This window comes from Elephantulus edwardii, unplaced genomic scaffold (genome assembly GCF_000299155.1).
Source record: "Elephantulus edwardii isolate Elephantulus edwardi_28Jun2011 unplaced genomic scaffold, EleEdw1.0 scaffold00001, whole genome shotgun sequence".
Classification (NCBI taxonomy): Eukaryota; Metazoa; Chordata; class Mammalia; order Macroscelidea; family Macroscelididae; genus Elephantulus; species Elephantulus edwardii.
In genome coordinates this window covers 45,841,195-45,858,807 of record NW_006399751.1, presented here as the reverse complement: position 1 = coordinate 45,858,807, position 17,613 = coordinate 45,841,195, and the positions used below count along the sequence as shown (strand labels likewise).

General features: G+C 38.4%; 1 protein-coding gene and 1 pseudogene across 1 annotated transcript in view; both read left to right on the top strand.

The window, feature by feature from the left end:
• Nucleotides 1-17,613, top strand: part of PDK1 (pyruvate dehydrogenase kinase, isozyme 1) — a 50,168-nt gene that overhangs the window by 2,818 nt on the left and 29,737 nt on the right. Inside the window, exons 2-8 of the mRNA XM_006878831.1 lie at nt 3,433-3,574; nt 7,701-7,772; nt 10,343-10,527; nt 10,787-10,882; nt 12,357-12,434; nt 14,704-14,780; nt 16,490-16,588. Of these exons, the coding sequence (XP_006878893.1) occupies nt 3,433-3,574; nt 7,701-7,772; nt 10,343-10,527; nt 10,787-10,882; nt 12,357-12,434; nt 14,704-14,780; nt 16,490-16,588 (749 nt within the window). The remainder of the gene's footprint in view (nt 1-3,432; nt 3,575-7,700; nt 7,773-10,342; nt 10,528-10,786; nt 10,883-12,356; nt 12,435-14,703; nt 14,781-16,489; nt 16,589-17,613) is intronic.
• Nucleotides 785-1,439, top strand: LOC102843833 (annotated as a pseudogene).

Here is a 17,613-nt window from a genome sequence, read left to right as displayed (position 1 = left end):
TAAACCTAGCGTTAAGAAGCAGATTTTCGGACCACCAGATGCTCTCTACTGGAGAAGGAGGGGGCAATCTCCTCCTGTACCAGTCAGATCTGATTTGATGGTACATGTAAAAATAATACAATAAAAATTAAAAAAAGAAGAAGCAGATTTTCTAAGTGTAACATGTTATGTAGGATAGGTTTTTTTCATGTTTTGTTGTCAACATGAGGATAACTCCCATTCTAAAAGAAAAGTTATCCAATGGTCTGTGGAAATTATCAGACAATATCATTAATATCACATGCAAATGAAATCTTGCTGAAGATTATTTAAAAATGGTTGGAGCAATTCATCATGAGGGATTATCAGAAATTCAAGTGGGATTCAGAAGAGGCTGTGGCCTAAAGGATATCACTGAGGATGTCAGATGGATCTTGGCTGAAAGCAGAAAATACCAGAAAAATACTTAGTTGTTTTTTATTGACTATGCAAAGGCATTTGACTGTACGGATCATAGCAAGTTATGGTTAATGTTGAGAAGAATGGAATCCTAGAACACTTAATTAACCTATACATAGTTCCAGAAACAGTTGTTAAAACAGAATAAGGGTACACTGCAAGGTTTAGAATCAGGAAAAGAGTGTATCGATGTTGTATCCTTTCTCCATTACAATTCAACTGGTTTGCTGGGCAAATAGATTGAGGCACTGAACTATATGAAGAAGAATGTGGCATCAAGATTGGAGGAAGAATGAATGGTGAGCCGTGGTGGAGGTTTTCCTGGTTTCGGACCCCCAGCATCCGGATGGTGAAATCCTGCGTACAGAGGATCCTCAAGAGCCATGGTTTCACCAGAGAGAAAGGGGATAAACCCACCATCCTCACCAGCTGCACCAGGACACTCCTCAGCTTGCATAGCCGGGGTGGCCAGCAGCGAGAGTTCCAGGGTGTCTTCCAGTTGCTGTAGTCACCTCGGCCCAGGGCCTCGGTGGTGCTCCTGATGTCCCTCACCCACCATGAAGATCCCAGGTGGGCCAGGGCATAGTCAGAGGGATCACAATCTTTCAGCAAATTTATTTTACTCTGATAATTGTCTGAATGTAATAGGAACTAGCATCTAATGACAAGAAGAGAATTCTTAATGTCCAATCCAGGCTCCCAGGCCAAACACGTCACCTGGAGGACTGCACTCAGCAGCAGTAGCCTCTACCTTGAGCTCCCAGGGGGTTCCCTGCCGGAGGGGAGCAAAGACAGGCTCGCAGCTCTCCTTGAGTTTGCTCCTTGTGGACCACATCTTCATCTGCTTCCATAGAAACCAAGATGACAGCACCGCCTTGCTCTGGACCTTCAGCTTCCTGGGCTGTGAGATTGTGAGACTGGGGCATCTCCTTGTCCCCGAGAGACCCTACGCCTGTTCCGTGGTCTGCATGCTTGAGAGAGATTTCTCCAGGAAGGACTAGTGGCCCCAGCCAGCCATCAGAGGAGGTCTGGTCACCCCAGGGCTGTCCCTCCTTTCTGGTTGTGTCCACATGTTGTAATTGTGCAAATAAATGCTCACTTAAAATTAGCAGTAAAAAAAAAAAGATTGGAGGAAGACTCCTCAACAAACTGTATTATACAGGTGACACAACTTTGCAGAAAGTGAAGACTTAAAGCACTTACTGCAAACAATTAAAGATTTTAGCCTCCAATATGAGTTATATCTTGTTAGAAAAACAAAAGTTCTTATCACTGGACACTAAAAGATGGAGAAAAGATTGATATTCTCAACTACTTCATTTTGCTTTAGTCCACAGTTAACAACAATGGCAGCAGCAGTCAAGAAATCAAAAGATATATCACAGTGGGAAAATCTCCTGTCAAGGACCCCTTCCAAGTGCCAAAGAGCTAGGATATCAGTTTAAAGACAGAGATGCACCTGATCTAGCTGTGTATTTGCAGTTGCTTCCTATGCATTTAAAAGTTAGACAATGACTAAAGAAGACTGAAGAGCTTATACCCTTTGTGTTGTTGAAGAATCTTGTCCTGTGTGATTAACTGCCTCTGAAAACCCTTTGGGGGTCAGCAGTGGATTGCTTCTGACTCCATGGTACTCAACAAAAACAACCACCACCACCATTCCCTGGACTGCCCAAAGAACAGACAAGCCTATCTTGGAGGAGGTGCAACCAAGGTGATCCTTAAAAGGCAAGGATGAGGAGCTCTGGTGGCCTAGTGGCAAGAAGCTGCACTGCAGTCCCAGAGGTGCGTGGTTCAAATCCACCAGATGATCTGCTGGAGAAAGGGCCAATCTCCTCCTTGTACCAGTCAGATCTGATTTGACGGTACACATGTAAAAAATAGGAAATAAAAAAAAAAATAAAAGCAAGAATGGTAAAACTCCATCTCACATGCTTTGGGCATGTTATCAAAAAGGACCAGCCCTTGGAAAAGAATATCATGCTGGGAAAGGAGAGTCAGTAAAAAAGAGAAAGAGCCATGAGGTGGATTCACACAGTGACTGTTAATAGTGGGCTCAAGCATGGGGAATTCATGAGGATAGGGCAAAGTTCAGATCTGTTGTTCATAGAGTCACTATGAATTGCAGTTGATTCAGTGACACCTAGCAACAACAATAACAACGTTAACATGTATTACTGTTAGTGAGACAAAAGACTGCACTGGGCAAAGCTGTTGCAAGAGACCTCTTTTTGTGCAAAAGCAAAGATAGCACTTTGAGGATGTGTTTGAACCAAGCCATGGTATTTTCAGTTGCCTCAGATGCATTCTAAAGCTGGGCAAGGAGTAAGAATAATTGGAGAAGAACAGATGCCTTGGGTTTTCTGTGTTAGTGATGAGTACTGAATACACCATATGGGCTTCCAGAAGAACTAATACATCTGTCTTGGAAGGGGTATAGCCAGAATAATCGTTAGAATTGAGGCTGGAGAGCCTTCTGAAGAAGGACATAATGCTTCGGTCACTGGAAGAGGAAGACCCTTAATAAGGTGGATTAATGGAGTGGCTGAAGCATAGCCGTAACGAGGAGGATGGGGCAGGTCGGAGCAGAGTTTCATGCTGTTGTGCACAGGATTGCTAAGAAATGGAACTGACCAGATAGTACCTAACAACAGCAATAACACTGGCACTTAGAGGGAACCTTGCTTAGACATGGTCAGGTGAGGGAAGTGTTGTAAAGTTGATTGAGGAAGTAAATTGCTCTACTGAGAGACTGGAATTCTAGCAATTGAGAGATTATTCTGTAAACCTTAGAACTCTTTAAACACTGGACTGTCTCATCTTTAGCCCCTCACAAACTTGACTATTTTTCTCCTTCCTCCTACACGCCCTGTCATTGTGATGATTCCTCCTCTCTGGTCCCATGAGATAACTTCATCTGTATTTCTCCTTATCTGTGTCCTCAGCTGCCTCAAGGCTTGCACTTACTCCTCTTTCTGTCACGTTTGGTTTCAGGATCTGTGAATGCTTGTGAAAAGACCTCATTTATGTTTCTTCGGCAAGAGTTGCCTGTTAGATTGGCAAATATAATGAAAGAAATAAGTCTACTGCCAGATAATCTTCTCAGGACGCCATCAGTTCAACTGGTACAAAGCTGGTAAGACCCCTGCCTTGTGTTTTCAGTTCTGATGGAGTCATGGGCTTTACTCAACTTTAAAGCAAATGTGGTTCTGTTTGTTTTGTTTTTAAAATTGTAACTATTTGTCATTTGCCATCATTTCTCTGACTCATGACAATCTCATGAATGTTGCAATAGAACTTGCTTTCTAGGGTTTGAATGAGTAGTTTTTCTGAAATAGATTGCCTGGCTTTTCTTCAAAGGTGAACTTGAATTTTCAGCCTTTTGGTTAAGAGTTAAGGGCATTAACCCTTTGCATCACCCAGTAACTCTCGGATTTAAGTCATAGACATTACTTCAGAAAGCATGACTTTGTACCAGATGCCCCGCTGGAGAAGGAGGGACAGTCTCCTCCTGTGCCAGTGGGATCTGATTCGATGGTACATGACGGGGGGGGGGCGTGGGGAGGCAAGCATGACTTTCTGAACTTTCGTTTCCACTGTTGTAAATTGGGGATGTAAGTATCTCTCTACAAAAACTGAAATGAGTTCACACTTGCTTGGCCATGTTGAGACTCCATGCAGACCTCTTCTGTTTTTACTTTTACCCCTAGGTCTGTAGAGTTTTTCTTCATACGTAATCAAACTAACTTTTATCTCTTTTCAGAAAAATTATAATAGAGATGTTGAGGGTATACACACACATGGCCAATTTTGTTATTATGTTAATTATATTAATTTGTAACTGTCAGTTCTTTTCTCTCTCTTTCTCATTGCCATCAAGTTGGAATCCATTCAGCTGACCATTCATCATCCAGTTTTCAAGGGCTGAAAGTCACATAGCAGGAATTTGCCCCATCTTTTACCTGAGAGTAGATGGTGGGTGGGCAGCGCAACTCTACCTATTAGGCTACCAGAGCTCCCTATCAATTCTTTTAATCACAAAACATCTCAAACAAAGATGGGAAGTATCTTCCTGGGTGATTTTTTAGTCTCAGAAGCCCGATGAAGAGTCAGCTATGAGCTGGTTCCAACTTGAGGGCAGAGAGTTGAGGTGAGTTCTGCCTTTATGAAAATCACATATTAAATCTAAATTTAATTTAGAGAAGAGACATTTGTTTAGGAAATAGAATGAATATAAAAGAAAATCTATTTTTCTATAGGAGTTCTGTTTTTTCTTTTTTAACTCTTCATTAAAAATAAAATAGGACTACATTTTTGAAGTTTAGTTTATGCCTAGCATAAATATGCAAATGTTTCTTAAATTGAATGCAGTATTTCTCACGACTAAAGAGAAAATTAAGGGTTTAACAATACTGAATCACTTATATGTCACTTTGGAATGCAGTGAGAAATTTTACTATTTAGGGACAGCTTTATGCACTGACATATGATTTACAGAATTTTTAATAACACTTTCTTTGCTGCCTGTAGGAGGTCAGGTGTTGGCAGTGATTAAACTCTTGGCTGCTAACCAAAAAGTCAGAAGTTTGAACCCACAAGCTGCTCCATGGGAGAAAATGTGTCATTCAGCTTCCATAAAGATTATAGCCTTGAAAACCCTAAAGGACAGTTCTGCTCTGTCCCATAATGTCACTATTAGAATCAACTCAATAACAAGGTTAGATATTCTTGCTGCCTGGGTCCTGGAGGTTGCTGAGCCAGGGCAGTTGTAAAGAAAGCACTGACAGACTTTAGTTCAGGCTCTGCACTGCCATTACCTGACTTCTTTCACTGCTCTTATACCTGACTTCCTTCACCGCCTTTATACCTGGCCTTCTTACCTTAAGAAAGCCTTTTTCCCCCTCAGTGTATCCCTTAACAAGTGTTTCCTTCCTTAAATTATTCAATAAATTATAAACCTGTATTTTTGTGACTTCTGTGTTTTTTAAGTTCTGTTGAAAAGAACCATATGTTACATAGCAGACTTTCAAGAAATATTTGTTGATTGGCTACAAACATCTAAACTCTAAGTGTTAAACAAAGATATTTAAGTTACGCTTTTCGAGCAGGAATAGGCTGGCTCCTTGTTTTACCAAGACTGAAAAAACCCTTCCAAATCTTTGCTTTTGAGTTGGAACCAACTTATCACTGACCTTCCATTGGATTTCTGAGGCTGTAAATCATACAGGAGGAGATTGCCTGTTTTTGTCTCACAGTGCTGCCAGTGAATTTGAACTGCCAGAGAGATGCAGACTTTTGGTTAGTAGTTCAATTCCCTGTGCACCAGACCATCAAGTCATTTGCCTAAGATTATATAGTTATTGGTGATAGATTCAGTTCTCATAATGCTGTTGTAATGCTTGATTTTAAACAAGAGAAATTGTACACTACTTTTAGGGTATTGATTTTTTTTTTTAAGCCAGGTTTTTGTTGTTGAGTAATTTTCCACTCATAGTGACTTCGATATGATAAGTAGAACTGTCCTGTCGGGCTTCTGAGCTGTAATTTTCACAGGTATAAGCTCTAGCTACTCACTGGTTAAATGTTTGGTTGCCAACACAAAGCTTGGTGGTTCCAGCCCACCAGAAACTTTGCAGGAGAAAAGAACTGGTGATCTGCTCCTGTTTACAGTTATAGTCTACAACCCAGTGAGACAGTTATGCTTTGTCCTGAAACAGTTATGCTTTGTCCCAGAGGATTGTTCTGAGTGGGAATCAACTTGACATCATGCAACAATAGCCATCATAATACACAACAACAATAACAATACTTTACTGGAGCAAATCATCAAGCCTTTCCCCCAAGTTCCTTGTGAATTTAAATTTCCAAACTTCTAGTTAGCAGCCGTTGTGTTGCTTTTGAGTCCCCCCACTTCTTCTTAAAAAAAAAAGGTAAGACATCTTGAAATTCTTACATCAGATTTGACATATGCTTTGAGAAGAAAATGCACTCTCTACTACACACTTTTTTTCTGCTACAACTGACTTTTTGTCATGCATTTTGTTGAAATGTGAGTGAGTGTAAAAATTCTGCATTAACCCTAACTAATGTGTGGATCACAGTGAATTCTGGTTAACATTGAGGAGCATGGGAATCCCAGAACACTTGATTGTGATCATGCAAACCTTGCACTTGGACCAGGAATCAGTCCTCAGAACAGAGCAGGGAAACATTACAAAGTTCAAAATCAGGAAGGGAGTGCATCAGGGATGCATCTATCTCCATACCTTTCCAATCTATATTCAGAACAGATCATTTGGGAGTCTGGGCTTTACAAGGAGGAATGTGGCATCAGGGTTGGAGGAAGACACATCAACATCCTACATTATGCAGATGACACAACCTTGCTTGCTGAAACTGAGGTGGACCTGAAGTGCTTGCTACAGAAGGTCAAAGACTGTAATCTTCAATATGAATTAAAGCTCAACATCAAGAAAACAAAGATTCTAAGCGCTGGGCCAATTGGCAGCACCATGATGGATGGAGAAGAGATTGAGGCTGTTAACAGTTTCAGCTTGCTTGGCTCCACAATCAACACTTTTGGCACCAGAAGTCAGAAAATCAAAAGACAAATTGCATTAGGTATATCTGCTGTCAGGGACCTTCCCAGAGTACTGAGAAGCAACAATGAAAGTCTAGAGACTTAGGTGTGCCAGATCCAGTCCATGGTCTCTGCAATTACCTGCTATGCATCAGAAAGCTAGATAATAGATTAAGGATGGCAGAAGAATAATTGATGCCTTTGAGGTATGGTGCTTGAGAAGAGTCTCGAACATACCATGGACCACCAAGAAAACAAATTGCTTTGTTTTGGAGTGGGTGAAGCCAAGTTTCTCTTTGGGGTCAAGGGTTTTGAAGCTCTGTCTTACATATTCTGGGCATGTGGCCAGAAGGGACTGATCCTTGGAGAAGAACATCATGCTTGGAAGGGTGGAGGGAGAGTGTAGGAGAGGAAGACCCCGAATAAGATGGATTGCTACAGTAACTAGGTCAATGGGGGTAGGTGTGTCGAAGTCATTGAGACTGGCTCAGGACAGGGCAGGTGTCAGAGCTGTTGTAGATAGGGTCACTATGAGTTGCAGGCAACTCAACAACACATAATGGTAACAGTAGCAGTTCTAAATAAAAAAAATGTTAAGAAAAATAACTTTTTTAAGCACTGTCACTATTTTGGGCTTTCAGAATGTAAAAGAACAAATTTGCTGTATTGATTTGCATTTTAGGTATATCCAGAGTCTTCAGGAACTTCTTGATTTTAAGGATAAAAGTGCTGAAGATGCAAAGGCTATTTATGAGTAAGTACACTCTTTGACTATTTTGGAAATAAGATTTATATGTGTTGTAAAAAGACTAAAGGTAATGTGGACAACATGGAAGGGCAGAGACAAACCTTCCCGAGCTCCACAAAGGAGGCCTGTCCTCTTCCACATCCGTACTACGCTACTAAAATAATAGCTACAAGGGCAGACACAGTGTCCACCCCTGCCCTCACCCCAAAGGCTCTTGCACCTGCTTCTACTAATCACTGGGCCCCATGTTCATTGCAGATTGGCTCACAGACTTTACTTACAGTTGTGGAGTTTATTAGGGAAATAGGTTGAGCGGTAGGGGAGGCAGAGGTTATCACAGAGGGAAAGTACAGGTTTAGTGAACAGTAGCCCCAAGCCAAATTAACAGCTAAACACACTTCCTCAATTTGTTCAGATAGTTTCTCAGTCAACAAGTAAAAGTTAAGGTTCAGTTCAGCAGCACAAATGCAAGAAGCCTCTGGTTCTTCAATTGACTAGCAAGCTTTGTATCATAGCGGTCACAAGTCAGCTCTTCCTTCAGTGGTCCAGCAAGCAAAACCTTTAACTCTGGCTCCATCTCCAGGGCTCCAAAAGACCACATCTCACCAGAGTCTGTCCACAGTCCCTTTTATGTTGCCGCACAGCTGTTGATAATGGAGAAGATGCTGATCAATGATGAACCACTTTTTGCAGTTGAGGCAGCTGGAGATCAGAGGGAGGCTTAGACTAGAAGGGACTAAGACAATGGTTAGGAAAGCCATTTTCAAAAGTCCTATTACCACACTTGTTAACCTCATGTAAAGAAAGTAAATGCATTAAACTAATTTTAAACAAATCCATCACCTTTATTTTCCCACTATTCTAGAACATATGCTAATATAGGTATCTAATAACAGTCAGTATAGGTAATAGTAACACCAGCCATTAAATTAGGCTGGCTATGAGAACTACTTCATCTAAGTCTACTATGAGGAAAAACACACTTCACATAATGACTTAGATGTAGTGGACATTAAAATGTAACCTCAGGGTCACTTAAGAGAAAATAAGAACATGAAGCAGACTGTTGACCTGGAGAGCTCTTCTCTTAGGAATCTGTTACACAGTTTTAAATTGTCTTTAAATGCGGTAGCAATACTTTGAAACATGTGTTTTGAAAAGATATTAATGAAAAGATTTTGCTTGGGAAATGTAACATTCATCGAGTTTAACTTGGCATTTGGTTTAACTTGATGCTTTGGCGTTTCTATGAACAGTGTCATTAAATCTTTAAAACACCTCCCCTGAGACAATGTTGTTTGTGTTACAAAGGTGTTAAGTAACTTAAGGTCATGTAGCTAGCCAATGTCAAGATTTGGACTCAAGCAGTCTTGCTTAAAAGTACAGGACCTTCTGAAAACTGATTAGTTTTTCAGAACTCAAGTCTGGAAAATATGATGATTGAGCAGAAGAATAGTATTTGGTTGGTGTGTGTGTGTGTGTGTTTATTTGTTTTTTATTTTAAAGAAAATAACTAGAAATTATGAGTTGTTTGTTTTCAAGTTTTGTTTGTAGTTTGGGTTAACAGTTTGATTTTGAAGCTAATTACAAAGTAGGGATTCAAAAACTGTTTTGAGCAGTGGAAGCATCCTTGGAATAAGTTAATAGTACTCAAGGTGCTTTGAATGTGAAAGCACTCATTTGAAGTGTAAATTCTGATGAGTATTTTAGAAGACTGGTTTTGTTACTTCATAATTAAAACTCCTTTCCTCTTTTATTTGGTTTTCTAAATTAACCAGGCAATAATGTCTTTCAAATGACAGTGATGGGAAGGCTGAGCAATCGAAAAGTTTTTCTTTTAATAGGATTGTCTACCTCTCCTTTTCAGTTTTGTAAAACTATAGGATGAATGAAATGCTATCTCTTTTCTGTTCTTCTGTTCTAAGGGTTTGTTTTGTTTTTTTTTTTTCTTTCTGTCTGAACCCCAGTGATTAGTTCCAAAGTTATGCAGGCTTTATTTGACCTTTTGCTTCCTTTCCTTACAGAGCACATGTCCCATAGAAGCAAGCTCCCTGTCTTCTCTCACACTAACAGTCTCTGAAACACCATCCTTGTAGGGACTGCTAAGATGAGCTCAGATGAGTTAAGAAAACCCTTAACATTTGCAGAACTGTGTTTTGTGGCAGCCTGATGTTTCAGGCATTCCAAGAAAAGAGTTTAATCTTTTATACCTTTATTGATTCTGTATACTTTCTTTGTTGATGTGCTGTCTAGTTGGCTCTGACTCATAGCTGACCCTCCAGGGGATTTTCAAAGACTGTAGATCTCATGAGAGGAGATTGCCCATTTTTTCCCAATGGAGCAGCTGATAGATTCAAACCATGTCCCTCTGGATTGGCAGCACAATTCCTTACCACTAGGCTACCTAGAGCTCCCTCTATAGACTTTATGACCTGTGTTATACTTAGGAAACATGAACTGATGTTCCTTTTGGTTAACCCGGAATTGCTTTGTAGTATATTTGGCTGAACTTGTTTTTTAGTATTAAATTTACTTCTTAACAATCTTTGACCATTTTGACAGACAAATTTGTTTAGCTTTACAGATACTGTGATACGGATCAGGAACCGTCACAATGATGTCATTCCGACGATGGCTCAGGGTGTGATTGAGTATAAGGAGAGCTTCGGGGTGGATCCCGTCACCAGCCAGAATGTTCAGTACTTTCTGGATCGTTTCTATATGAGTCGCATTTCCATTCGAATGTTACTCAATCAGCACTGTAAGTGTCCACAAGTCAAGAGAAGAATCTCAGACAAATAGATTTTACCTTTATCCTTAGAACTCTGCTTCATAGAGAACATTTTTCTTTTGCAAATTAAGAAAAGTAAATAGTTACATGGACATGGTATTTTTATTGGTTATTTTATTGAATATGTGTAAGGAAAATATTTGTTCTACTATTTGGCACCATTTAGAGAAACATGAGTTGCATATGGAAAAGGGTAGTAGTTACCTTATTACTTCTTGTATTTTGACAGCTTTATTGTTTGGTGGGAAAAGCAAAGGAAGTCCATCTCATCGAAAACACATTGGAAGCATAAATCCAAACTGCAGTGTAGTTGAAGTTATTAAAGGTAAACTCTTTAAGGCTTTCCTTTCAAAAAGGATACATAGAAATAAAAAGGAATCATTATTTCTTACCTTTTAAAAAACTATATCAGATAAAATACTAAGAGCAAATAGATGGACTGTTTGAAAATAACTTTTTGACCTTTTTGTATAGTAATTATTGTAATTATTGTGGTTTAGTGAAAGTTTTCCAAGTTAATTGGTTTCCCAGTAGCAATTTATAGTCATTTTGTTTCATAACATTAGTTGCAATCCCATCAATGCAACAGCACTTACTTCCTGGGTACCACATTTCCATTCATCCTTCTCCCCTGCCTTTTGAACTTTTTTTTGGGCAAATGTCCATTAAGTCTCATAGGTGAGTATTCTGAGGACCCAGTACCTCACAGGTGCCATTGGCTCACTTTATAAATTCATTGTCTGACAAACAGGAGATCCCTGGGAGTAGAATGAAAGTATTTTTGATACTGTGTTTTGTTAGACAAAGTGTAGTGATACTGTAGAGGAGATAACTTTCACTTCAAAAAGTTTAAAACCTCTTTCTAGTTCCCTATATTAATTAGAACAATAATTCACAACAGTTTTGTTTGCATTTTTTCCACACATTTTTGTGTTTATACCACATATGCATATATCATATAGGTACTTGATTTTTTTTTTATAAAAGAAAAGAAGGTGAGATACTCCATTTTCTACAATTTTTAGATGTTTCTCTGGTAATACATGTATCAAAATGTATTCTAATCCGTCCATCCCATTTGATGTACACTTGGGTTTTAATTGCTTTTTTTCTATTAGTAACAAAACTGAAATGCACATTCTCAAAAATGCACTAGTATTTTAGAAAGCAAGATTCTTAGAAGTTTAACTTTTAAAATGCCTTTGCAATTTCAGCAGTTCTAACAAAGTAATAATAGATAAGTGTACTTATTGCTAAGCCCTCACCTACTCTGAAAGTTTTCAGTCACTTCTATTTTTTGCCAGTCTGACAGAGGGGGAAAAACCCCCACCTCAGTATCAGATTTTTTTTGGTTTTCATTACTTTGCATTTATTGAATCTGTGCAGCTTTTTAGGTTTATTGGCCTTCTCCCTCTTCTTCTGTGAGTTGCCCATTATATCTTTTTGCCTATTTCCTGTTGAAGTACCAAACTTCTTCTAATTTATTTTACATAAGTTGTTTTATAGTACACATAGGACATTTTTAATATATCCATATATTGGAAATATTCAACCTACTGTTTTTCTTACTTTTTTTTTTTTATACAAATGTTTTAATTTCTGCAATCAAATCTCATTCTTTTCTAAGGTATTAAGCTTTGTCAAGTCACACTTAGAAAGACCTCCCCCAAGCCAAGCCTAATAAAGTATATTTTCTTCCAGAGAGTTTAAAATACAATTCATCAGTTTTATTACTGTTTTAATGTATGGAACAAAGCTAAATTTATTTAATATGTTTTTAAAATTTTTGTTCACATTAGATGGCTATGAAAATGCTAGGCGTCTCTGTGATTTATATTACATTAATTCTCCTGAACTAGAACTTGACGAACTAAACGGTAAGCTTCATGTTATTCTTTGCTATGTGATTTGCTGAGAAAAAAATGATAGATTTTGTTTGCTAGATTTGTTTTGATAGAAAATAACTTTTTCATCAGTTTCTTTGGTGTATATAAAGGTTGAAACAGAATGGTCGTATTTTTGAAAAAGATCCACAAACTCATGTTTTAATTAATTTGGAAAATATTTTTTTTTTGCTCTGTTTGACTTATTTTTAATTTACAACTTTTTAATTTGTTTGGTTTTAGAAACAATGATGTTAAAAAGGTATCATTTGACTTCTATGCTTTTCAGTAACATAAGGTTTACCCAAGTAGAAAATCTGTTTTTACTACTGAGGAAGTAAAAAGGCTGGGGGAAGAAAGGAAGCAAAGATGTGCATCCTTTTGAGAACCTCAGTTTGATGGTTTTCTTTTCACTGTGACTCAGAAGCCTGGTCTCTAGAAGTCAGAGCTCAGTGAGTGAGTGTTTTTTAAACAAAAAGGCTAGAATACCTTGGGAGGAGATTAATGGCTTTTACTAAGCCTTTTACTAAGAAGCCCTGATGGCACAGTGATTAAGTGCTTGGCTGTGAACCATAAGGTCGGCTGTTAGAATCCATCAGCCACTTCTTGTGAGGAAGGTGTGACAGCTGCTTCTGTAAAGATTTACAGCCCACAAAGCCCTGTAAAGCTGTTCTATTTTGGCCTATGGGGTCACTGCAGAAGTTCTAAACAACTTGATGGTAACATTTAAGCTGTGTTTTGAACTTTAGAAAGTGTGAGCAGTGGAAATAGTTTTCCAGTTTAAAACAGAATTGCTTCCCCCTCGTCCTGCTTCCCCACCGCCTGCCCCCCACCAAAACTGTATAAACATAGGGCGCTCTGGTGGCATAATCTGTAGGGAGTTGCACTGCTGACTCAAAGGCCTCATCTCTTGGTTCAAATTCACTGGCTGCTTGAGGAAGAAAGATGGGAAATCTCCTTCCTTAAAATTTATCACCTTGGAACTCCATGAGTAGGTTCTGACTAAATGGCAATGAGTTATAAAATAAAAACTTAGTCACTGAAGGTTGTTGTTGTTGTGTGCCATTGAGTCAGAACTGACCCATAGCTGACCTGCCAGTGGGTTTTCAGAGGCAGTAATCACACAGGAGGAGATTGTCCATCTCGTGGAGCAGCTGGTGGATTTAAACTGCATCCTTTTGGGATTGCAGCACCACTTCTTACCACTACACCACCATCTCATTCAGTAAAAACAAGTTACAATATACAGGTGATAGTTTGGGAACTGAACTATTGTGAGGTGTAGAGATCCATGTTCCAAGGGCACATGCAGGAGGAGTCTGATTTATTGGTTGAATTAGAATTCTAAGGCATCGGTAGTCTTTATTCTTTTGTCCTATTAAAGATGCCGTTTCACATATTGTCTAACTCCTTTCCAGTGAGGTTCTATTAAATGTTTGAATGTAGAATTTTATAGAAAGCTCTGGTAAGGAGCTTCTTAGTGGTAAGGAGTTGCACTGCTAACGCAAGGGGACGCAGTTCAAATCCACCATAGGAGGAAGATGGGCAGTTTCCTCCCATGCAGTGTACTGCCTCTGAAAACCCACTGGAAGGTCAGCTAAGGGTTGGTTCTGATTTAATGGTACATAATAACAAATGTTAAAATTCATATCTGTAGCTATAGAAAGATCCAAAATAAAATAGACAAATATTCTCTTTGGGTAAAAATACTCTTTTTTAAAGATGTATTTATGTGTACTGGGAGCTCTGGTAGTACACTGCGTATGCGCCCAGCTGCTAACTGAAATGTTGCGGGTTTGAACCTACTCACCAGCTCTGTGGGACTGAGTGACTTGCTCCCTATGAGGCAGTACCATTCTGTCACTTGGGCTCTTTGTGAGTCATACACCAACTCCATCGCACCCAGTGTGGGGCCTGGACTATGAATTGATCTATGGAATTTAGAGAGTTTTCTTAACATTTCCCTTTGGGAAGTGGCCTTTAAAAATTAGTCAGTGTAGCTGAGAAGAATGGGAGGAGCAGGTTGATTGTTATGCAGGGTTTCTAGAAATGACTATACTTGTTGTCATTGCTATTAAATCTATTTGAGGATGGGGTCCCACCACTAATCCAGTGAAGAGCAAGTGGCATGACACTTCTCTCCCAAATGATACAGTTAGTCCTCCATAGTAAACGTTTTCTTTTCATCACTACACAATTTATTCTTAAAAATGCTTTAAGCGTATCTCTCTGTTCTTTTCTATTTTTCTCTTCTGCTCTGTAGCAAAATCACCAGGACAGCCAATACAAGTGGTTTATGTACCATCCCATCTCTATCACATGGTGTTTGAACTTTTCAAGGTTTGTAAAATAACCTCTACCAGTCTTTTCTTGAGGTTAGGCATCTGCTCTGAAAGTTAAATACTCCAATAAGATCCCCTCAGTTTCAGTAAAAGAGGACTGTTTTTCACATGCATTTCTGGAGATCAGCATTCTGTCAGTCCTGAAGAACAGCTCAGTGTAGTGGTTAAGTTGAGACTTCAAAGTTAGAAAGACATAGGTTTGAATCCCAGCTTGGCCACTTATTAGCTGTGTGACCTTGGACAAGTCACTCAACCTCTCTGAGCCTGTTTCCTCTTTTGTTAATAACTAACATCCATGTCAATACAAGATGTTCAATAAAAGTCATGTTTTTATAAAACAAAGAATTTTAAAGAACCATTCTTGAGTTTCTACTCTTAAAGAACTAGAGTCCCACTGTTAGACGACACTTGGTCATAGACAGGAAAGTAGTGAATGAGGAGGTACTGGCCACGCTGGCTCAAAACAGCTACCCTAAATACAGCTCCTCTGGTGTCTAGTAATTTTCTTCAGCGGACAGCAAATTAGAAAGGAGTCAACTCTCTTATCTAATTATAAAAAAGGAAAATAAACCAAAACAAGAGAATTGACTCAATATCTTATAAACAGCAAGTAGGTGATTCCATTTGGTAAGCTTTGTTCTAGGAGTGCAAGAACATGTCTAATACTTTACTTATACATTTTCCCTATTAATTGGTTAACAGTGGTTGATACCTCAAGGGACAAAATAATTTTCTTGTGCTATATTACGTATCTGACATAATGTCAGCAATAATGGCTTAGGTCTGGAACCTAATCTTAAATGACCATTAGGTGAGATGAATAGATCTCTTCAGAGATACTCATCCCTGATGGTGATGTCAGAGTCAGATATCCTTTTTCCCCTCAAAATTCAGCCTCATCTTTTTTAGTTGTCTTTATCAATTTCTACTCTAGTGCTTCATGTCACATTGCTATTCTTTAATGCCTATAGTTAATAGCATTTTGTACCCTAGATCCTATTGAAACTAATCAAAGGAAGCTTTACAGATTAAATATCCTTTATTTATAACTCAAGTGGCCTAGTGGTAAGAAGCTGCAATCCCAAAGGCACACAGTTTGAATCCACCAACTGTGCAGGGGTAAAGTTGGGCAGTCTCCCTCCAGTGTGATTTACTGCCTCTGAAAATCCACTAGAAGGTCAGCTGTGAGGTAATTCCGACTCTATACCACATAACGGTGGCAGTTTTACACTAGTGATAATTTGATTAGGTACTGCATGGTAATAAGGCCATTGCTGTTAATATATATATAAAGTTTCTTAAATTTATGAAAAATTGTTCTTGAAAAGAAGCTGTGTTTTCAAAAAAATACAGCTATATAATGCTTGCCCATTATATACTAAAATTGAAAAACAATTTGAACAAAATTTTCTACTTTAATCTATACTCGTTAAAGGTGTTTAGAAGCTTGGTTTTGGAAAATAGGCTTAATTTAGTTGAAGACTTTAAATAAAAATATCTATCTCCCAAATCTCTAAAATTGGGAAAATTTAAATAACTTTTGGAAAATGGTTATAAGAATTATGATTCTTTGTTATATTTCCAAAGTATTAATGTTTCTTAAAAAAATACAAATAGTGAATATATACTTTTGACAATCTAATTACTTTATTTCCTTTTTGTAAATAAAAAAAATTGCGTTTTTAATATAACCCTAATGTGTTTCAGAACGCAATGAGAGCAACCATGGAATACCATGCTGACAAGGGTGTTTACCCCCCTATTCAAGTTCATGTCACATTAGGTAATGAGGATTTGACTGTGAAGGTAAATGCATTTTTTTTAAACGGTATGTAAGTCAACATACAAAAATAACCATGTACACAACTTCTAAAAGATACAACTTCCCGGGTAAATAAATCCTGCTGCTAAGAAACTTAAATTGGCAGATTATGGAATTATTTATGTTGCGTTTGTATGTATGCTGGTCCTAATCCAGGTGATTCAAGTTAAAGTAAATCCTAGAGACAGACAAGGTAACAATAATTGTGATAAGAAAAACTGGATGAAATATGTTTATGGCATTGAAGTCTATGGGGCAGAGAATAGTTTAAAAGTACTATATTTTAGGGCATTATGTTTATCGTAAGAGTACGGAATGAGGGTTGCAGAGTGGATTATATTTGGGGTTGGTTGTGGTTGGGGTATGTGCGGCAGGGATTGTGTACCAATGAGGGAGTTTTTCTTTTTCTTTTCAAGGAGAGGAGCAAATGGGGGGGGGCGGGGAGAAGGGTGCAACAATGAATGAATGGAATTCCAAAATCTCTGTAGATGTTCATTGAAATGAAAAATAAATAAATAAATTTAAAAAAAGATCTAAAATATTTTGTTATGTGCAGGATGTAATTTATTACTAAGTATTTCATGATGCTGTTGTATTGTGATTGCTTTCTTAATTTTGAATTATGCATTACTCATATATGGAAATACAGCTGATTTTTGTGTGTGGCTTTTGTTCCCCGCAACCTTGAAAAACTGCTTTATTAGCTCTCATCGATTTTTTTTTAATGGAATCCATAAGATTTCCTATATACAATATTATGTCACTGCAAACAGAGCTGATTTTACGCCTTTCTTTCCAATATGGGTGGATTTCTCCTTACCCTCTCTTTGTTAAGTTGCTCTGGCTTGAATCTTCACTACAGTATTGATTAGAAGTGACAAGAACTGCTATCTGTGCCTCTTTTTTCTATCTTGGAAGGAAAACGTAGAGAGTTTCCCTGTTGTTGTTGTTATGTGCCGTCGAGTCACTTGCGACTGATAGCAACCCTGTGTTCAACAGCCCTAAACTC